The sequence below is a fragment of the Xenopus tropicalis genome, chromosome 7 (assembly GCF_000004195.4).
Source record: "Xenopus tropicalis strain Nigerian chromosome 7, UCB_Xtro_10.0, whole genome shotgun sequence".
NCBI lineage: Eukaryota > Metazoa > Chordata > Amphibia > Anura > Pipidae > Xenopus > Xenopus tropicalis.
Genome location: NC_030683.2, coordinates 24,801,419 through 24,825,013, shown reverse-complemented (window position 1 = coordinate 24,825,013; position 23,595 = coordinate 24,801,419). Strand labels below are relative to the sequence as shown.

Below are 23,595 nucleotides of genomic sequence, written 5' to 3'. Positions count from 1 at the left end.
AAACTGTAAATAAATCCAATAGGATTGTTTTGCCCCCAATAAGGATTATTTATATCTTAGTTGGGATCAAGTACAGGTACTGTTTTATTATTACAGAGAAAAGGGAATCATTTAACCATTAAATAAACCCAATAGGGCTGTTCTGCCCCCAATAAGGGGTAATTATATCTTAGTTGGGATCAAGTACAGGTACTGTTTTATTATTACAGAGAAAAAGGAAACCATTTTTAAAAATGTGAATTATTTAATTAAAATGGAGTCTATGGGAGATGGCCTTTCTGTAATTCGGAACTTTCTGGATAATGGGTTTCCAGATAAGGGGTCCGATACCTGTAATATAATGTTATATTGATAAAGCTAAGACATATTCTGCTTTACAAAGATTATACATCAATCTCTGCCAGTGAAGCTTACAATCTAAGGTCCCTATAATGCTATGGTCAGCTTTATCAGAATCCAGTTAACCTTCCTAGATGTTTTTGGAGTGTGGAAGGAAACCCGAAGGAAAACCACTCAGACACAGGGAGGATGGACAAACTCCTGAGATCCTAGGTTTGATTCCAGCTAGAGCACTGTCTACAGGTAGCAATGCTAACCATTATGCTGCCTCACAACTCTTCTATCAGTAGGAAATGTAACATGTTCCTTATTTTTAACAAAAAATAAAAATTCTCTTTATCCTTTGAAGCTCAGTAATTGTACCTCACACGGTATGTGTGGAATTTAAAATAATCAAGAACACAAACCAACAGACAACATATGGATACTCAGAATCATGTTATTTTTTTCCAACTCAAATTCCTGAACAAAATCAGGCATCGGAGACATGTTATTTATTTGTATATAGTTTCAGAAACCATATAAAAGCATTTCATAGATTTCATCCCTAGGGAAGGCGGTCATGATGGAAAATAATGATGAGAGAGGTGTCCCCAGAGCAGTGGTTTCCAAACTGTGGGGCCCAGAGGTTAAGTGGGAGGGGGGATGTTCTCTAATGTACAGTTAGGGTAAGGTTTAGGGGAAATGTACATTTGCTTATCGATACACCAGCCTGTATAATTAATCTTTTGTTCTTTTTCTCTTATTGAAAGTGTTTACCCTTTACTATTTTTGGAAGGCTTTCTACTAGATGCTGGTTGATTATCATTGATAATGGCATTTGCTTCCATTCCTATGTAGGGGGTTGGGTACTGATGTTGGGCATCAGGCCTGGCTCACTAGTGGGATTACAGTTTATCCCAAAGGTGTTCAGTGGGGTCGAGCTCAGGGCTCTTTTCGGGCCCATCATGTTCCTTCACTGCCATTATTCTTAAAACCCATTCTGTAGGAACTTTACTTTGTACATGGGGTTATTATCATCCCAGAAGCAGAATGGGGCCTTCCCAAAGCTGTTGCAACAAAGTAGAAATAATAATTGTCAAAAAAGTCATTCTAGCGTCATTGTGTAGCATCAGCTGTCTCTTGAATAATCAGTTACAATGATTAGAAGGGGTGCCCACGTTGATGATGAATACGATTTAGATTTGGAAAGAACACCTATTGGCTTCCCTGAATAACCAGAAGAGGTTACTACCGAGTTGACATTTTCAAGAGGCATTGGCATGAATAAGCCCCCAAAACAAGCAAAGCTACAGGGCACTCTCACAATGACTCTGCTATAGATCAGAACTCTGGCACATTTAACCCAATACAGTATAAGAACTGGAGAAACGTTTAAACATTAGACCCCCTTTAGACTTCAAGGAGTCACCAGAGCTTTTAATCAGTTCCACAATAAAACATTCATGACGAGCATTTGCAGGCATCAGCGCTGAAAGGCTCGGCACTAAGAAAACAATTATCGGAGTCATTATGAGAACAAGTCCGTTTGCGCTTCTCTATTTACTGCTTAGGTCTCATTTTCATTGGGCAATTAAAAATTGCTGCTACTTAATTTATGATCAGTGATTAAACGTTCCAATCAGAATAATTTATGAGGGCTGTTTTTTTTCACAGACTGACATTGACATAAGTATTAAAGGGGAAATATACACTGTTGGTAAGTCGCATTTAGTCTTTAGTTACTTTAATTAAAGCATAGACAGCAACTTGACATTAAAGGAAAACTATACCTTAAACATTGTAGGTCTCTATAAAAATATATTGCATAAACAAGCTCATATGTAAAACCCTGCTTCATCTAAATAAACCATTTTCATAAAAATATACTTTTGTAGTAGTATGTGCTATTGGGTAATCCGTAATAGAAAATTGCCATTTTAAGAATTAAGGGCCACCCCCTGGGATCATAGGATTCACACTGCACACAAACAAGCCAAGGCACACATGCATGCTAGGCCCCATCAGCCAATTAATGGGCAGAGTTCCCACACTACTTCCTGTTACAGTTAGAGCTGCATTATTTCCTGTCAGCTGATCTCTAAGGCAGCACACAGCCCATTACAAAATGGCGGCTCAAGGGAAAGGATGTAAAAGGCCAATATTTACTGATAAAGATATTCCAGTTTGGCGAGATTCTTTAATAGGTCACTTAACATAATATAAACTAATAATAATATAAATCTGTTGGTTACTTTTAACCCCCTATTCAAGATCCAGAGGTCCAAATTCTGTTATAACTCAGCTGAACAGATTTTCTAAGGCAAAGAAAATCAAGGGCAAAACCATCTTTATATTATATTATTTCCCAAGTAAGTCATATTTGTTGTGATTTGTGTGATTGGTTGATGACTGGTTTGTGTTTTTTTTGCCATAACTACAATAAAGCAGACCCAACAAGTGCAGGGGCCAAAGTATACAGTGGGTGCTATGTTCTGTGTAGTAATTTCCTTCCCCAGTAGGGATGTAGTGAACCTCACAAAAAAAGTTTGCGAATCCGTTTGCGAACTTCTGCCAAAAAGTGCGAACTTTTGCCAACTTTGCGAACCCCATAGACTTCAATGAGAAGGCGAACTTTGAAACCTAGAAAAGCCATTTATGGCCAGAAAACTGATTTTAAAGTTGTTTAAAGGGCGCCACGACCTGGACAGTGGCATGCAGGAGGGGGATCAAGGGCAAAAATTTCTCTGAAAAATACTTTGTTGTAATCAGTAATCAGAAAATAAAAGCAGTCCTTACAAGGACTATTGGGTTACAGCAGATGAGATCAGCAGGACAGCTGCCCACAGCAGCTACATACAGAGCAGTAGAAAGTAGATTACTAGTCAGCAAAGCTACCTAAACTGTCCCTCAAACCCCTGCACAGCTTCTCTCCCTATGCTAACTCATCAAGCACACACAGGCAGAATGTAAAATGGCTGCTGGGCTTCGGTTTATATATGGAAGGGAGTGGTCCGGGGGTGGTCCAGGAGGGAGAGCTGCCTGATTGGCTGCCATGTATCTGCTGGCTCTGGGGTGAGAGGTCAAAATTTGGCTCCAGCTAAGGCGAACCCAAAATTGCGAACATCGCTAAAAGTTCGCGAACTTGCGAACTTGCGAACTTGCGAACACCCGATTTTCGTGCGAATTAGTTCTCCGGCGAACAGTTCGCTACATCTCTATTCCCCAGCTACGTCTGCCATGTTAACTTAAATGAACTATAACCCCAACATAAATACTTAACCAACAGAACAACAGAATTATATCTTATTAAGTGGCCTATTAAAGAATCATACCTGCACACAAAAACACTTTTTTTTGCAGTGGAACAAACAGCATGAAGAAATCCTAATGATATTGCTCCACTGCACAAGGTGGAAAAGTCTGCTCACCCCTAATCAGAAATAAATAATGGCATGGTGGCTCGGTGGTTAGCATCTAAGCTTTATTGCAACTAGGGCACTCTATGGAGACAGTTTTTATGTTCACTCTACAATTCATTAGGGTTGAGGAGACTGCTTCATACAGATACAAATTAACAAAAGGAATTCTGGGAATGAAATCCAAACAAGATTTGTTTGTGAAACCACACGGTGACTCTACCTAAGCTGATCAGAAAACCCTGCACTACACCGATGAGCCCCAAGAAGGGCGAAACCGGTCTGTAGTTGGGAATCTGATCAGCTATTATCCTGGCTTCTGCTTTAAACCCAGTGGGTAAGCATTAGCCTATAGGATAAACCCATGTAAATGGGATTTTCTTGGAGCTTGTTTTGAATTCATTCCCAGAATTCCTTTTGTCAATATGTTCACTCTGTGTCTCTCCGGTTTCCACCCCCCACACTCTAAAAACATACAGATCTGCTCCTGCTAAAACTGACCATAGTGTGTCTGGATGTGATTGGAACCATAGATTGTAAGCTTCACTGGGTCAGGAGGGGTCGGTAGCTCCTGGGTTCTCATGTGTCAATAGACAGAGCATAACCTGATTCTGAAGGGAAGGAAGGCTGAACCAAGTGGCACAGAGCCACTTACTTTTAATTGACACATTAAATCAATGAACTGCTTATTATAGATTAACCACCTGGTTATATTGCACACAAAAAATATTTTGTACTGCGAACTTGTGTTCATGGGGGGCCCTATATAAATAACTTGTACGGAGCCCCAAACTTCCTGATGGCAGCCTGGATTACTGTCCCTACTGACTGCCATAGGGTAGGCATTAAGAATTATATACACTGGGCCACCAGTGCTCCTTATTTGTCTAAATTATGGGAAAGTTAGGTGGAGGGGAAGCCTACATGGCTCTATCATTATTATTAATTAATTAATTATATTTTTTTTGGTGTGTGTGTAAAATCTTACACAACAGGTTGCAGCAGGCCCAGACTGGAAATCTGTGGATTCTGGCAAATGCCAGAGGGGCCGCTGTAAGATGCCATAGACCAGTGGTCCCCAACCAGTGAGTGGGAAGCAACATGTTGCTCACAACCCCTTGGATGTTACTCCCAGTGGCCTCAAGAAAGGAGCAGATTTGTGAATTTCTGGCTTAGAGGCCAGTTTTGGTTGGTGGGGTGCTGTTTGGGCCTCTCTGTACGTGAAAGGCCAGGCCCTATTTTGAATCCCAGTCCTGGCCTGGTGGTAAGGCCCCCTAACTGTACAAAGACCCCCAGAAAACCACATATTTTTGGGAAGGACAAATTCTGATGAATCTAAAATAGCTAAAGATGTCTTTCTGCACCAAAATACAAAGAATTTAACTTCGCCATGCCTGCAAATATATATTAATTGGCTTGATTCTTTACAAACACCTTATAGGTCCTATAAAATGGGTTGCTTGTTTTATGGTCACTAATAATAGATGACATTTGTCTGAATCCTTTATGGGACACTAGGACATGTGGACACTGTGATTTCCCCTTTGGGTGCCATTAGTGATTATGGGGCAGCCTGGGGGCCAAACTATCAAATGCATCCACATTTACTTTTAGGAGGGAAGACACACGGAGCTACTAGTACCAGTTACTTGTGGCTACTAAAATAGACAATTCTGATCATTTACTGATAATTGTCTTTACATGTGTTTTAGCAGAGGCAATTCTCAGTATTGTGTATGGCAGGGTATCTAGGGTTTAGTAGCTGTGACAAGTAGCTGCTATTAGTAGCTCAGTGTGTCTTCACCCTTAGGAGGGACGACACACGGAGCTAATAGCAGCAGCTGGCTACTAAAATAGACAATGCTGATCATTTACTGATAATTGTCTCTACGTGTGTTTTAGCAGAGGTAATTCTCAGTATTGTCTATGGCAGGGGATTTTCTGGCAGGGTTGGCCTGGGGTGTGCATTCTGCCTCAGGGCCCCTGCACCCCCAATGGCCCCAGTTGCAGCCTTCACGCTGCTGTAGTTCAGCAACAGCCCAGCTTGGTTATCCTTGCATTTGAATGTTTAAAACATGATGGCTACGTACCATAACGATTCCTCCAGACTTATCTGCAGTGCACATGCTCATTATGGGAGCCATGCCGATAGTCGTCCCTTGGAAATACACCCCGCTGAAAAAGAACAAAAAAACAGATGGCGTGAACGCTAGATTTAATACGACTTTCTTTTTCGCATCATCACATGTGAACAATGCAATCCACTGCGGGCTCCGCTGCAGAGAAAATGTTTCATTATTCACACTGAAGCTCCTGAAACGGAAAGACATCTCATTTTCTCCGATTCCCATTAGGACACTACTGTCATTTTCTGCATGTGAATATTTGTCATAGTAGTTATGGAACTGCTGGAGTGTAGACGCCGGCGCACAGAGGAATGGGAAAGCACAGCTACCAGAATATTCGGCAGAGCTCAGTACACTGGTCCACTACCTGTATCTGTACCTAGTGGCAAGATAAATGGACAGGCAGTGTGACTTGGGCCCTTGGCAGGTAGATGCACAGTTATAGGTGTGGCAGCACCACTGATTCTCCATTGAAAAGTTACTAAAGGAAATAGTAGTCGCCAGTGCAAAGGCCGACGCATCTCTTTGGCTTTCGGAAGTCATGCAAAGTTTCACGACTTCTTTTTGCACGACTTTGGGAAACAAAAGTGATGCAAAGGCCTTTCCACTCCTAGGGGCACATTTACTAACCCACAAACGGGCCGAATGCGTCCGATTGCGGTTTTTTCGTAATGATCGTTATTTTGCGTTTTTTTCGTAAAATTGACGCGACTTTTTCGTTACCAATACGATTTGCACGAAAAAACGCGAGTTTTTCCTAGCCATTCCGAAAGTTGCGCAAAATCTGTCGATTTTTTCGTAGCGTTAAAACTTGCGCGAAAAGTTGCGATTTTTTCGTAGCGCTAAAACTTGCGCAAAACGTTGCGCCTTTTAAGTTTTAATTCTATGAAAAAGGCGTGACTTTTCGCGCAAGTTTTAACGCTACGAAAAAATTGCCAGATTTTGCGCAACTTTCGGAATGGCTACGAAAAACTCGCGTTTTTTCGCGCAAATCGTAAAGGCAACGAAAAAATCGCAAAAAATACGAAAAAGTCGCAAAAAGTTCATTTACCAGTCGGAATTTTTCCAATTCGGATTCGAATTCTTGTCTTAGTAAATCAGCCCCCTAGTGTTGTGGGTGGAAAGTCATTTCAGAGCGGTTAGTCGCCTCTGGTAGCAGAGATCTATGGCGGGTGACTAACTTGCTCCATGGGATATTAGCCGTAAAGGACAAGGAAAGGTAAAAAACTAAGTAAGCTTTATCAGAAAGGTCTATGTAAATACAGCCATAAGCACTCACAGTAATGCTGCACTGTCAAAAGAAACAGGATTTGTTTTCTCTTTGTTTTCCTGTGCTAGAGACACGCAGCTCTCTCCTCTCTCCCCTCTCCTGCTCCCCCCTCCCTCAAGAATGCTAAGAACTCCCTCCCCCAGATTTGTGATCTGAGCCAATCAGCAGGAAGCTTCCTCATAGTCTTACTAACAGAGCATGTACACCGGTCTTGGTCTTGGTGCAGGAGCGAGGCATTATGGGAACTTTCTTTACAGAGCTCAGCGTATTTTTTTCCTATGAGGTTTCTGATCATCTGAACAGGAGAAAAATGGGGAGACTTAAGGGCACTATTGAGAGAACTGAAGGTATGCCTGCAGCTTGAGATTAACTCTTTACTAGCCTTTCCTTCTCCTTTAAGATAACTTTTAGTATGTAAGTATGTTAGGCAAATTCTAAGAAACTTTTCAGTTGGTCTTGATTACTTATTCTTTATAGTTTTTTAATGAAATGCCTTCTTCTTCTTCTGACTCTTTCCAGCCTTCAAATGAGGGTCACTGACCCCAGCAACCAAAAAGCTATTGCTCTGCGAGGCTACAATTTTATTGTTACTTTTTATTACATATTCTTGTCTCTCATTCAAATCACTTTCTGGTTGCTAAAGAAATTAGAACCCTAGTTACCAGATAATTGCTGAATCCAAACTGGAGAGTTGCTGAACAAAAAGTGAAATAATTAAAAAAAAAACCCCACAAATAATAAAAATCAAGAGCAATTGCAAATTATCATAGAATATTACTCTGTTCATTATACTAAATGTTAACTCAAAAGTGAACGACCCCTTTGATGCAAAGATTAAGGTCAATGGACTTCAGGGTTATTGCAAATTTCCTATGAGAAAGGATTAAAACCCAGAAAAATCAGCCATTGAATTCTACTAATCCTATGAGTGGAAAATGTTTTGCTTCGTGTGAATGATCGGTAGGGTTGCCACCTGTCCAGTTTTGACAAGGACCTGGTTTTCGGAAGGGCTGTCTTGGTCAAAACTAACTGCCTGGTCTTCCCAATTTGGAAGACCGGGCAGGATTCTTTAAGACTGATGAGACGCTTTGCCCATCGCCGATTGACACGTCATAACCCCGCCCCTGTGATGTCATGTCCCGCTTCCCTGCCTGGAGTTCCCGGGCAGGATAAGTGCCAACCCTAATGATAAGAGGTAGCAGTAAATGCAGACTTTGGGTTGCTTACTATACAATGAGTACCTACCACTGATAATATAAAAAAATAGGGGTTGTTGGATCATCAAAGACATCTCCATTGCCATAAAGATAAAGAAAGCTAACTGACCACCATTGTATTCTGCAATAACAAGGCAAGGCAACTTCGGTGACTTTGGCAAATCACGGCGCCGCGTGTGCCATACCATGGGCGATTTGCATTCAAGCCGGTGGGTTGGCATTGCAGGGAGATTAGTCACGGTGCAACTAATCTCCCCGTGTGTCACGGTCCTAAAGGGGAACTATTGCTAAAATGAAATTTTACCTTTCTTAAAATAATCATGTTACTAGTCACTACTACCCTCTCAGCAATCTCTCTCTCTCTTTATTTCCTCTTCGTGTAGAAGTCAGCGTCAGATTTTGATTGACAGTTGGGGCCATTATATCTTTTAGGAGGCTACCTTTACTAGCAGATGTACTAGAGCTAACTCAAACAACCAACTCCAGCTCCGGGATGTAGAGGGACAGGATTTCTGTCAGTCAGTTATGTTGAAGGAGTTAGCTACACTGCATCTTCTAGGCAACCGACCCAAAGACTTAACTGCAGGGGTGCTACTGCTTTGAGGTGAGTTAAAAAACTTGCCCTAAGGAGGCAGCTCCCCGGAAGTTACCAGGGGCAGGTAAAAAGCCTCTCCTGGATTAGATTTTTAGATCAGATTTTTGACTTTTCTAGTGCAAAGAGCGCTATTATGACATTGACTTGGGTGCCAAAGGGAGGCTGCGAGCCCTGAGACGGTGCTGCCTAACTGTCAGTCAAATTCTGACTCCAACTACTGAGAGACAGATTGTTAAAAGGAGGACAAAGAAAAGTGACTTGATTACATAAACAGTACAGAATTTTCAATTGATTATACTGTATTTATACATTTCTTATTTCAATTAGATAAAGCTTATGTTAAATTTTTGTTTTCACACTAGTTCCCCTTTAATAGATGCTGTTTGATAAGTAGCATTGGTTTTTCTTAATATAGAATTGCATTTGTACCCTGAGCAACTGCTGAAAGAAGCAAGTTATACGGCAACAGAAGGTACATTAGAGCATCTGTAGAGCACTTTATGGCCTTCGATTGGACACTTCTTTTATACTGCTTATTCTGCAACCTGACACTGTCCATATTTAAAGGCTATAATTCATATAACTAAATATATTATGCAGGCAATCAATACAGATCATAAATGGTTATGTGTTCTACTGAAAACAAGTCTAAGCCATATGGATTGGTTGGAGAACACCGACTCATTAAACTTGCATGTGCCTAACTGCCCTGTCAGAGCTTTTTTCTCCTTGTGAGGGTGGATTTGAGAATGTAATTGACTTGTGATCTACTGGGAAAAGGGTTGGCAATCTAGATAGCATGTCCTCGGGCAACGAAGCCAAGGTTGCTGCCAACTAACTCAAATATGAGATGTTGTTAGATCATAAGGAATATGTCAATTTAGTTGCTCTGCAAGACTGATGGCAGACGAGTTTGTTCTATGGACTTCAAATCACTAAAAATAGGCACATAGGGATGGATATTTCCCCACCGCGCTGCCTAGAGGTAAAATTGCTCTACACTCAGAATACTCTGCTAATCTAGCAAGCTGCAATATATATGTTGCAGTATCATCCATGTAAATGACTTCTTATCATCTTCAAACCTTTAAATGCACAGGAAATATTTCATAATTAACCCACTTATATACGCAGCCTGAGGCACTCCAACGTACAGCATACTACAGCAAGTGACTTGTTGCTGGAAGTTGTAGCTTTACTACAACAGAATGGTGTAGAATAGAAGACAGAATCCTTACTTTTATTCCTTGCAATGCCATTGGCCTTGCACAGCTGAAGACTGTTGATATCAGAGAAATGAGGGTGAAAATTACATTTCTGTAAAATGGCTTCCCATTTATGTAACAGCAATAAGGTGTATCCTTGAGCCTTGAAATACATTTTAGGCCTCTGTTATAGGGCCACGTATAGCTTTATCCTCAGTTAGGGGATCTCTAAACCCAGGGGCGATTCTGGACATATCGCCGCCTGAGGCTGCTCCTGGATGCCGCCCCCCCCCCCGCTCCCCAGCGCTTACCTTCTGAGCACAGGAGCGGGTCCGGGGGCGGTGAGATCGCTAGTGCAGAGAGCGCTATTGCGCTCTCTGCACTAGAAGAGCCGAATTTCCGGTTTAAAAACCGGAAATTTGGCTCTTAAAGTTACCAGGAGCGGCTTTTTGCCGCCCCTGGTAACTGGGGCGCTTCTGCCGCCTGAGGCGAGTTTCTCAACTCGCCTAATGGCAGAAGCGCCCCTGTCTAAACCTCCAGTTGATGGGCAAAATAATTCACCAGGCATGGATTTGCGGCAAATTTCCATCTTTTGCCATTGGTGGAGTTTTTTGCAAAACAGGTGACAAATTTCGCTGCGGAAATATGCGCAGTGCGTCAAACAATTGTCGGGCATGGAAAAATAATTCTGCATGTCAAAAAAAAAGTAGTGCACGTCATTTTTTTATGACTTGACAAAAAAAACTTTCACTTTCTTTTTGCGACTCTTTTCAAAGATTCACTAATTTTTCGGAAAGCTAAACGGGACAGATTCGCTCATCACTAGGTGTAACATTCACAGTTTTCAAAATGTGTCAGAAAGTAACATTTTGTTTGCTTAATTATACAGGTATAGGTAAGGGAGCTCTGTACATCTAGCTAGCCTACGTTGGGGAAGGGGCCTTGTCTGGTGCCATAAAGCTGGACTTTGGGTTGCCAGTTGTGGTGAGGGACACTGCTGCAACACAATCAGTTCTATTTCTTCCCAGTTGGATATAGGGATCAACATCCCTCCCATACTCTCGTTAGGTGTCTATGAAGATTCTCATTCATCCAGGTAATGATATACAGTATCTAGTAGAATTAAGTCTAAAACAACTGGACTTTTCTTGAAAATGTTTCACCACTCGTCCAAGTGGCTTCTTCAGTTGAAATGACTGGTAGGGAATTCCCCGGTATTTAAACCCCTGAGGGTAGTACAGTCACAGACATCCAATCACAGTGGTTCCATTGAACTTAATCAGTGACTGAAACTGACAGGTGAACGAAAGTGTGATCCAGTCACTATGGTACCATGATTCTCATTGATGCAGGTGTTAATCTTTCAAAGTACATGACTTCACTACACTGGACAGCATAGACCAGACTTAGGCACTGGGGGGACAAAACAACCTCTTTGTAAGAGGATGGCCCAACATAGTAGGGCAAACCCTTCAGGACAAGACTCAGCAGTCTACCTATATCTCAAGGAAAAGGGACACTCTTTTGATGACACTAACATGATTATTTTGGGCCGAGAAACCTTTATGGCACCATTCAGCTGGTTACACCATACATTGCCTTTTGGAGTGACAGACCAGAACCTGTAACACTACTTGTAAGGGGATAGTATAAGGAGTGCTATTAAATATCATTAGGAAAGCTGTGGTCACACAATTAGAGATAATAACAGCTAGGCAAGATCAGCATGCAAGGAGAGACAGTAAGAAGTCCATAGAATAATTTGAGAAAAAAGAAGAGCATCATTAATATTTCAGTCTGACAAATATGTTAGACAAAACAATATATAAAAAATATTTTGGAATCTCCCTTTCAAAAGAAAACTATTCAATGGGTTTTAGTTTGCCTTGAAGTTGTTTAGACGTGTATGCAATACTAGCCACAAGGCATTCTTCTGGATTATTAGCAATATTACGTCCTTGGAGTTCGGTGCAGTGGCAGAAAAATGGCATCATCCATCATCAAAACTTAATAGGTCAAATAGTACACATATATTTATTAATGTTACAACTGGTTCTATCACATAAACCAGCTAATATTCTGTAATATCGATTGGTGGTTTCCATACTCTTTTGACTCAAGCTCAACTTTAAGGTCTAACTTTTGGTCAAGGTACCCTTGGCTCATAACCAGTATATCATGTACCAGTCCAATAGGACAACTGTGCTGCTTTAGCTACTGATTTAAGAATATCTAGGACAGAGAATATGCTTTTGCCCCAAATATTTTGAATTTAACCGGTCTTTGAGGAGTATCTAGAGCTGCACAAAAGGAATTCTTTCCAAAAACTCTCTGTATTTGGCTTTCGGGCTTGGCCACCCACCCACTGCTCTGAGCGCCCCTAGGTGGGAGTAGCCCTACATTTTTGGGAACCACATGTCATGATTTAATTACTAATTAGCTTACCTGCACTCAATTACAGCTTAAATGGAGGCAGCATTATTTTTTTGTTAGTAAAGACTGAAAGATGTTCATCTTGTCTATTGTCCCAGCATGAGAAAAATCATTTGCTTTGCATACACAATAGATCAGAGAATGTGTCTGGATCTTCCTACACAACTCAGTAAGAGCTTCAAATAATTACCGGAACTTTCCCAACTCGTCAGAGGAATAGTTTGATAAATAAACCTATTTTGTAAGGTATGACTCAAACACCATTCCCTTCTTCCTGTGGCTTTTCACCATGGCAGATAACACAGTCAACTTGGTTTATCACATTTCCTTCTCAGATAAAGTAATTGATGATTTGCAGACCTGACAAGCTGTGCGTTGTCATGGGGTTTCTGAGGTAATAACTTCAGTTTCCTCCAATCTAGGAACTCTTGGAGAGTGGTGAAAGGATCTTGGGTTATGGAACATTTGTCTGAATCACTCCATATCTCTACTCCAACCAGAGCCACTCGTATATTCAATGGCCTAAAAAACTATAATAAAAAAAAGGGAGTTAAAAATATGTAAATGGAAAATAAAAAATTCTCGCCATACGCCCTATATATGTCATTAAGCAACATGAAACTTTCCATTAATGTACAAATACATTTTAAAGGTATTAGACCCCTTATCCGGAAACCCATTATCCAGAAAGTTCCAAATTATGGGAAGACCATCTCCCATAGACTCCATTTTAATAATAATAATACTTTACATTTTTAAAAATGATTCCCTCTTCTCTGTAATAATAAAACAGTACCTGTACTTGATCCCAACTAAGATATAATTACCCCTTATTGGGGGCAGAACAGCCCTATTGGGTTTATTTAATGGTTAAATGATTCCCTTTTCTCTGTAATAATAAAACAGTACCTGTACTTGATCCCAACTAAGATATAATTACCCCTTATTGGGGCAGAACAGCCCTATTGGGTTTATTTAATGGTTAAATGATTCCCTTTTCTCTGTAATAATAAAACAGTACCTGTACTTGATCCCAACTAAGATATAATTACCCCTTATTGGGGGCAGAACAGCCCTATTGGGTTTATTTAATGGTTAAATGATTCCCTTTTCTCTGTGATAATAAAACAGTACCTGTACTTGATCCCAACTAAGATATAATTACCCCTTATTGGGGGCAGAACAGCCCTATTGGGTTTATTTAATGGTTAAATGATTCCCTTTTCTCTGTAATAATAAAACAGTACCTGTACTTGATCCCAACTAAGATATAATTACCCCTTATTGGGGCAGAACAGCCCTATTGGGTTTATTTAATGGTTAAATGATTCCCTTTTCTCTGTAATAATAAAACAGTACCTGTACTTGATCCCAACTAAGATATAATTACCCCTTACTGGGGGCAGAACAGCCCTATTGGGTTTATTTAATGGTTAAATGATTCCCCTTTCTCTGTAATAATAAAACAGTACCTGTACTTGATCCCAACTGATATAATTCATCCTTATTGGATGCAAAAAAATCCTATTGGGTTTTATTACTGTTTAAATAATTTTTTTAGCTGACTTAGGGCTGTGGCCCATGCTGAGATTAGTCACCCACCGGCGAGAATGTAAATGGCTGGTGGGATGGCATATGCGGCTCAAGAGGCAACTTCTACGATCGCTGCGCTGCGTATACCATCCCACCGGCGATTTACATTCTCGCTGGTGGGGTGTCATATTGGGGAGATTAGTCACCAGCGACAAGGTAGATTTGTTGCGGCCGACTAATCTCAGCGTGTGCTACAGCCCTTAAGGTAGGAGATCCGAATTAGAGAAAGACCCTATATCTGGAAAACCCCAGGTCCCAAGCATTCTGGATAAAGGGTCCCATACATGTACTATATTACAAGTTCTAATTAAAGGGATTATGTCATGATTTTTATGGTATACTTTTTATAGCATTTCTACCCTATTTGTTATTATTGTTTTAGTTCTCTTTTTCATTTTCTCTTTATGAAAGTGCATAATTCTTTGGATAAACCCTTAGGGCTCTGGTACACAGGGAGATTAGTCGCCCGCGGCAAAACTCCCTGCTCGCGGGCGACTAATCTCCCCGAGTTGCCTTCCCCCTGCCATCCCACCGGCGAACATGTAAGTACATGTAAAGCCTCGCGAGTCTTTTTCGGCGATTTGCGCGAAATCGCGCCGACGCGTCTGCCATCCCACCGGCGACTTACATGTTCGCCGGTGGGATGGCAGGGGGAAGGCAACTCGGGGAGATTAGTCGCCCGCGAGCAGGGAGTTTTGCCGCGGGCGACTAATCTCCCCGTGTACCAGAGCCCTTAGGGTGAATACATATTAGGCAACAGTTCAGCCCATGCCTCTGTAGGAAAAAAGGGGGATATCCCAAAGTTGCAAGTGTTAAAGAGAAATGAAGCAGCAGAAACACTGGCTATGGACTGGCACTCGACATGCAAGGAGAACACGCTGGGTATACAGGGAGAAGCCGTGATGGCAAGCTTCCAGTGGTTCCAGGCTACAGCCAAATTAGCAGTCACACGGGATCAGTTCTGGCAACTATGGACTTGTTATCAATTAAAAAGAATGGAGACACCACAGATCTCATATTCTGCTTCAAGGTTACTAGCTAAGCTATTGTCTTCTTATCCCCTTCTTATCCATATGAAATATGAGAAATATGATAACTACATACTAGTGATGAGCAAATTTTTTCGCCAGACATGGATTCGCAGCTGAATTTTTTGTCACGTGTCAAATTGGATGCGGTCGCATCAAAAAGGGCGCGGTCACGTCAAATTGGGCGCGGTCGCGTAAAAAAAAGGGCACGGTCGTGTCAAAAAGCGTGTGCGACAAAAAAAAAATACACGCGGGCGGCACAAATAAAGACGCGGGCGAAAAAAAACTGTGATAAATGCGTTTCGCAAATTTTTCGCCGTTTCGCAAATTTTATGGCGAAGTGAAATGGGACAGATTCGCTCATCACTACTACATTCATATACATTCTAATCATTAACGTTCAGTTAAAGTCCTTTTACTATGGTTTATTCCAAGAGACAATTTGCTGGTTAATAATCAGATGCATTTTTTATCATCTTTACGCACAATCCATTTTATGGGGGTAAAATGAATATTCATCATTAAGGTGCCCAGCTGGCAACATAATATTTTTGCTTATTATGTAAATATTACTGTATATAAAAAAAATCTATTTATATAAGGCCTGAATACACATATTTTACTGCTTGCCTTTTACATGACAGGCAACATTAAAAAGTGCAAATATTACTGCGGTAGAAAGTAAATAGGCATATGAGTTCCATAAATTCCCCCAGGGGGTTTTCCTTGGTAGTTACACAAGGTCATAAATGTTGCAGGTTTTGCAATTATCAGACTGGCCTCGGCTGACAAAAGAATTGCCAATTAAATAAATTGTGGGAATTGCAATTATAGTAAAAGAATGGTTTATTTGGAAATAGCAAAAATGTATTTAAGTTCTGCTAATAAAGATACAGATAGAGACACTAGAAGTCCGATTGATAACTGAAAGGTTCTCTATCAGACCTGCTTAAGGGTTCTACAATGCCATTGCTATGAAATCAAATACATATGTTCACTCATTACTTTCAGTTAAAAACTGAGGTTCTGGGTATTCTAATCATGTAAGTTCACCGGTAAGTAGGCACTAGTGGGTATAATAGCCTCTGGGAAGGGACTGTGGCTGTGGGATAGCAGGTATAGTAGGGAGAGATGGTGCCTATAGTAGCAGTGGGGGGATAATAGCCTCTGGGAAGGGACTGGGGCTGTGGGATAGCAGGTATAGTAGGGAGAGATGGTGCCTATAGTCGCAGTGGGGGGATAATAGCCTCTGGGAAGGGACTGGGGCTGTGGGATAGCAGGTATAGTAGGGAGAGATGGTGCCTATAGTAGCAGTGGGATAATAGCCTCTGGGAAGGGTCTGTGGCTGTGGGATAGCAGGTATAGTAGGGAGAGATGGTGCCTATAGTAGCAGTGGGATAATAGCCTCTGGGAAGGGTCTGTGGCTGTGGGATAGCAGGTATAGTAGGGAGAGATGGTGCCTATAGTAGCAGTGGGATAATAGCCTCTGGGAAGGGACTGTGGCTGTGGGATAGCAGGTATAGTAGGGAGAGATGGTGCCTATAGTAGCAGTGGGGGGATAATAGCCTCTGGGAAGGGACTGGGGCTGTGGGATAGCAGGTATAGTAGGGAGAGATGGTGCCTATAGTAGCAGTGGGATAATAGCCTCTGGGAAGGGACTGGGGCTGTGGGATAGCAGGTATAGTAGGGAGAGATGGTGCCTATAGTAGCAGTGGGGGGATAATAGCCTCTGGGAAGGGACTGGGGCTGTGGGATAGCAGGTATAGTAGGGAGAGATGGTGCCTATAGTAGCAGTGGGATAATAGCCTCTGGGAAGGGACTGGGGCTGTGGGATAGCAGGTATAGTAGGGAGAGATGGTGCCTATAGTAGCAGTGGGGGGATAATAGCCTCTGGGAAGGGACTGTGGCTGTGGGATAGCAGGTATAGTAGGGAAAAGGCACACTATTGAATGTATAGTCTAGTTATTCAGACCTTTCAATGTCTGCTTTGTCTGAGCAGCCCCGTTACTAAAGACAAGTCTGATTGTCCAAAAGAGTTAAAGAAAAAGAATATTTATTTCTCCCTCAGACAATCATAATTTAAGACATATCCATTCCTTTATGAAAAGAAATGAACTGACCTTATCCACATAATTTGCCATTTCAATGAGCCTGTGTTTGACTTTGTCCACGTCCTTTCCTTGTCTCTGATACTGTGAAATTAAAACAGACATGTTATCACCATTTCCATTTCATTACTATGAAATGACCTTTTTCTAAAGGTTTAGCTAAATCCAGGCAACTTTGCCTCTCAGACCGAACATCTTTTCACAATGAACACAACAGCTGAGTTTATACCCCGTAACACATGTCTTTCCAGATTATCACCGAGGTTACTGTTTGATAGGATTCTGGAAAATGATAATTACTTTTATTGCACAAGCAGAGATTCAGGCTTTTTTTATACCAAAAAGTAAAACATAAAGTAGAAAACATTTCTCTTCTAACTTTGCAGAAGCCACAGCTCTGGATAACATGATGGCCGGTCTAAACTTCATGAGATGATTCCGTCCTTAAGTTCTTTCTTTGTGACGTCTTAATGTGTGTGACCCAATGTAATGCGTAATTGCTATGTGATGTTTTTGTTATACTGCTCATTTGGGCCCTTACTTTGTGCAGTGGATTAGGAGATGTTGGTCTTTGCTTGAAACAAGTAATATTAATAAGAAGCACTCAGTGTGCCAATAGTGCCCAATCAGCAACTGGCCTGTCAGCATAGTTTGTCACTATAATTTGTGTTTCTTATGGCCACTAGATGCCCAATCAGCAACTGGCCTGTCAGCATAGTTTGTCACTATAACTTGTGTTTCTTATGGCCACTAGCTGCCCAATCAGCAACTGGCCAGTCAGCATAGTTTGTGACTATAACTTGTGTTTCTTATGGCCACTAGTGATGGGCGAAATGTTTCGCCAGGCATGGATTCGCGGCGAATTTCCGCGTTTCGCCATTGGCGGATTGTTTCGCGAAATGGATGAAAAAATTTGACGCGGAAAAATTCGCCGCACGTCCAAAAATTGTCGCGGGCGTCAAAAAAGAATTGTCGCGGGCGTCAAAAGAATAGCCGCGCGTCAAAAGAATAGCCGCACAAAAAATAATAGCCGCGCAACTAAATAATAGCCGCGGGCGACGAAACAATAGGCGCGTGCGACGAAACAATAGCCGCGCGACGAAATAATAGCCACGGGCGACAAAACAATAGCCGCGCGACAAAATAATAGCCGCGGGCGACGAAACAATAGCCGCGCAACAAAATAATAGCTGCGGGCAATTTTTTTTGTCGCACGACATTTTCGCCGTTTCGCGAATTTTTCGCCGTTTCATGGATCTTTTTAAAGATTCGCGGATTTTTCGGGGAAGCGAAACAGAACAGATTCGCTCATCACTAATGGCCACTAGATGCCCAATCAGCAACTGGCCTGTCAGCATAGTTTGTCACTATAACTTGTGTTTCTTATGGCCACTAGCCGCCCAATCAGCAACTGGTCTGTCAACATAGTTTGTCACTATAACTTATGGCACATCTCCCCTTATTGAAAGCATCAACTTGTTTGCCTTGGTTACTATGCAAAATTCACCCCAAAGTGATGGGCTAGTAAAATATATACCATAAGTAAAATATTATATCCATGGCCATAGAATGTGAGACGTTGGCCTAGAGGTTATGTGACCACCATTTGATGTGGGTTCCATACTAGAGACCCTGGTTCGATTAACTGTGGCAACTCCTGGTGACCCTAGACAAAGCACTTAATCTCATAGTGTCCCGGCATATTTAGTGCACCTATAATAAATGCCTGGCTTGCTATAACAGTGCTTTGAGTCCATTGGGAGGAAAGTGCTTACCCCTGCATTTTATCCCTTCCTACATGGCATGGTTCATGATACCCAAATGGCTTATAAATATTATAGGACGTGGACTTCATACATGGCATAGCTGATATCTAAATATGCCATTAATTATCAGTTGAGAACTGGATCAACAGCTGACCCATATCTATGACCTACACATTGAGATCAATTGCACAGGGGGCATATTCTCCACGGCCAATTTCACGGAGGATGATCACTGTACGTTGTGTGCCATTGGCTTTAGACCTGCTACCCAACTTTAGAAAAAGAAGATACCCTCAACCCACAACCAACCCCATTGACCTACCCAGTCTATATTTGCAGGCACCCGTTATACCAAACTCATACAGTAAAGATAAGATAAACCCTTGCCACCTACTGGAATCATATAGTATATCTTGTTCTAAAAGCTTCTTATGTCACTTGGTAAAAACTCTGTGCCTCACTTTAAGCCCATAGCTGCATATGTATTTAATTTGTATCTAATAAGTCTTATCTGTGCCGGAATATCTGTCAGCATTATATCAAGATTGTACACAAATTTATATTCAAGTGCAGCACATAACACAGAAAATGCAATTACAAAGTTGTTATACTTTTATACATTATTTATTTTCTCTCCTTCGCCGTGTTCAAGAGAAATATGACACATTGATTATGCTCACTGTCTAAAAAATGCCTCGGCTGACATTTACATTGCTTATAATGAGATCCCTACATGTATCATATTACACATTAGAGACATATTTATTTATTAGTTTCAATTATTTATGCAGTTTCTACACTTTCTGCAAAATATCACAGTCTCCATTCTTCAAACAGAAACCAAAAATTTGCATCAGGTTTGTAAATAAATAAAAAGCTATGGAAATATTTTTTACCATTGCCAACCACGGTGAGTATTCCCCATTTGTAGTCTGATTGGACCCATAGGCGCCCGTGTTTTGCTTGGCAGGAGAATTAACCATAGTTTGGGAAATGATAGGCAGGTCTGTGCTGCTTTCATTAAGATGCTGCATTGGCCGCTATGGACGATTATGTATTTGTTTTATCCAAACGAGGCCTTTTTAGATATTCAAAAGTTGTCAGCCATTTCTGAGTTGCTTCTTCAGTTATTGGAGCTGACATTTTTCATTTCACTTGCAGTAACACTCCTTACTAGTTTTGTTCAGCAGTCATTTTCCCAATAGGCTCATAGGACATCATGGGTCATTTGCAGATCCCTGGGGTGCTAAGGGGTACAAGATCACGCCCCCCGTGGTTCCTTTGCAAATATTGCTTGTGACATGGCAGATCATTATACAAACTTACTTCACTTATCTGTGAACTGATCATTTCTTTTACTAGCTTATGTTACTCAAAAGCTGACTTGGCAAGACCAGGAAGTGTTTTATTTTTTAGAAAGTTAGAATATGAAAGTGGTTTCATTGTCTTGTTTAGTGCAAGAAGTAACCAAAACTTCAACAATAGGCAAAATATAGTAACTTTTCATATCTTACCTCACGATTATCCGCTACAATGACAAGTTCTACGTACTTGGTCGTCTTCACAGTATCTCTTTTGTGCTGCCGAAACAGATTATATACAAAATCCGTATGAGTATATCATGTCATTTTCTCAGCACTTTCAAACATATATTTTATTTTTCATCTTTTCTATTTTTTTAGATAATAAGAAAAGAAAATAGGCTCGGTAAGCTTGCACCTGATGTCTTTCTACTACTCCCCAAGAGTTTTTACTGTTGACTTCTATGATATAATATTCCATACCATTCTTCCAGGATAATACTAAAGGATACATTAGCCTATGTAAAGATTTAATATCTATAGACAAAGCAGATCCCAGGGTTGTGGGGGGGGGGCTGGATTGTGGAGTCTGCTTCCTCTATAGTTGCAAATAAATCCCACCTCCCCATGCAGGGAGTGGGGGACACGAGGGACTTAGGCATATGATGTGAGGGGCAGGGAGTCCCTGTACAAAGGGCCCCTCTCATGGTTTTTCTGCAGGGCCGACTAGTTATGCCACTCTTTATGTGTTAACAAATAGCATATTTCATAAATAATTAGTGTACTGTGAAAGCGAGGTTGGACAAGAAGAATATAAATAAAATTATATATTGATGCTAAAGAGCCATTTTATAGATGTACTGTATTTGTATATTATTATTATTATTAACATTTATTTATAAAGCGCCAACATATTCCGCAGCGCTGTACAATAAGTGGGTTTCATACATTGGACATACAGAGTAACATATAAAGTAATCAATAACAGATACAAGAGGTAAAGAGAGCCCTGCCCAAAAGAGCTTACTATCTACAAGGAGAAAGGGTTGAGACACAAGGTGATATGTTTATATAAGAACTAAAGATGAAGAAATACTTGGACATTAGTCTCCTTGTCATTGGCAATTCAAGCAATGTATGTGTGTTTTATAATCTTCTCTACTTGCACCAAAATAAAGGATAGAATATCCCCACCTCAGCAGAGGTTACCTGACAAAGCAGTAGGATTTAGAGGTTAAAACTAATTTTCTCCAACCCACTGACTATGAGCTGGAAATAAACAAGTCTGAACCCTCGAGAGAGTGATATTTGTCCCACCACTTAAATGTAATAGCTATTGGCAAGGGACACATGATTGGTTTTATATACCTAATTAGCCACCATTAAAGGTATAGAGAGGACCAAAGGAACATTTCAGTTGCCAAGTAGTTGTGCAGAATTACGTAACTTATGTTTTCCCTGGCATGACGCATCTTTTTTTTTTGCTTTTAATCATTTACTTAAATAAAGAGCCAAGCATTGGCAGCTTTGTTATTGATCTGAGTGTTGGCTACATAGAGGTTAATACCCCTGACTGTTATGAGAAGGTATAAAGAACAAATACCAATTTTTCATTAAGCTCTCTGTATTGATAAATATTTTTCCAGATGGCCCAGTTTGGGCAGAACTGAATCACGCCTGCTGTGTGAGGCCTGCAAAGTCTTTGTAAAGAAATTGAACAATAAAAGAAATATACTTTAGGCATTATATGCTTTAGAGAAAACTGCTGCACTCTTCCCTGGCAGCCTCTTCTTCCAGAACTACAGCATGATATATAGACACCAGGCTTTACAGAACACTGCTGCACCCCTCCCCGATGATCTCTCCCAGAACTATTGATATTTATGGCTTGTCTTGCAATGGTCGTCCAAGAAATCTGAAGAATTCCAGCCAATTTGAACAAGTTCACTTCAGGCTAAGTACAGATTGTAGGAAAGAGAGTTACAAGGTGATGGATCAGATTCATTGACATAAAAGAGCTTAAAAGAGCAATACTTTGGACTACTCTAGTTTTGCTTACTCACATATTCTAGGGTTAAAGGGCCAGTAGCACCAAAGCGATTAATTTCTAGTTGTATCACTATCATTTGTAAAGTTCAAACCTAATTGTATATACTATTTTAGTGTTAAACACACAAACCCTGTTGATGCAGCTTCCAAAAATGCACCTCGTCATAGAATCCAATCATAGTTATTCATAAGGGCTCATTTACAAATGCAAGTACAGAGTGCAAACTGCAAGTCAAGATGATTTTTTACCCAGCTAGGGTGGCCACCTGTTTGGTTTTTACCTGGATAGCCCTTACAAAACCCTCTGGTCTTGATTTCCAAATTAGGAAATCTAAACAGGACTCTGCACTAAATTATTTAATCATCAGCCAACTGCTGATTGCCACATCTTAGCCCCGCCTCTGACTCAGAAGCACACCCACTAAACATTATCACCCCCAGCCCCTAACTTCACCCATCTTTCCCTCTTCACTTTACTTATAGGAAAGGTGGAAACCTTGTACCCAGTAGTGCTGTTGCCCCTTTAGAATTCAAGAATAATCGTGGCTTAGGTTTGCAGGGCCCAGGAGCTACCCGGCAGTTCCCAGCATTAATAGGCACAGTTGCGCACCATTCCTCAGATTAGTCAGAATAGATACATTGATGATGAACTATGCTCTCCATTATGTCCATTGTAGAGAACCTGCACTTATGGGTGCGATAGTAAATGACCCGTATAGCGTTTAATGCCAACTTATTGCAACTATCATTATTAAATCTAACACCAAATTGGTAATATCTGCTCTGTCATTGGCCCTTATAGGGCAGAGGTACCCAGTCATTACAGAAGCAAGGTGTATTTAGGGTCATTAGGGTCAACCACCTCAAGTATTTTATGCAGCTTTGCTTTCAGTTGTTTATTAGCTCTTTGACAGCTGTAACATTCTAAATGCAAACCGTGCAACGTACTAGCTAACCCTCTATTAGTATAATAAATGTGCCCACCCTCTTACTCAGACAGCAGGGAGCCATTGCGGATCCTAGGAGTGTGTCACATCTCTGCTTAGCTGCAGGCTTAGCCTCCCCAGGAAGGTGAGATTTCTATGCACCCCAGGGATCCACCACATCCTGACGTTTCTATGGTTTATTTCTCTGTTAAGGACACTTAAAATAGAGTCAGGTAGTTTG

General features: G+C 41.0%; 1 protein-coding gene across 1 annotated transcript in view; it reads right to left on the bottom strand.

The window, feature by feature from the left end:
* Positions 1-23,595, bottom strand: part of adam12 (ADAM metallopeptidase domain 12) — a 317,400-nt gene that overhangs the window by 100,309 nt on the left and 193,496 nt on the right. Inside the window, 4 exon segments of the mRNA NM_001040014.1 lie at positions 5,828-5,912; positions 12,944-13,113; positions 17,325-17,396; positions 20,593-20,658. Of these exon segments, the coding sequence (NP_001035103.1) occupies positions 5,828-5,912; positions 12,944-13,113; positions 17,325-17,396; positions 20,593-20,658 (393 nt within the window).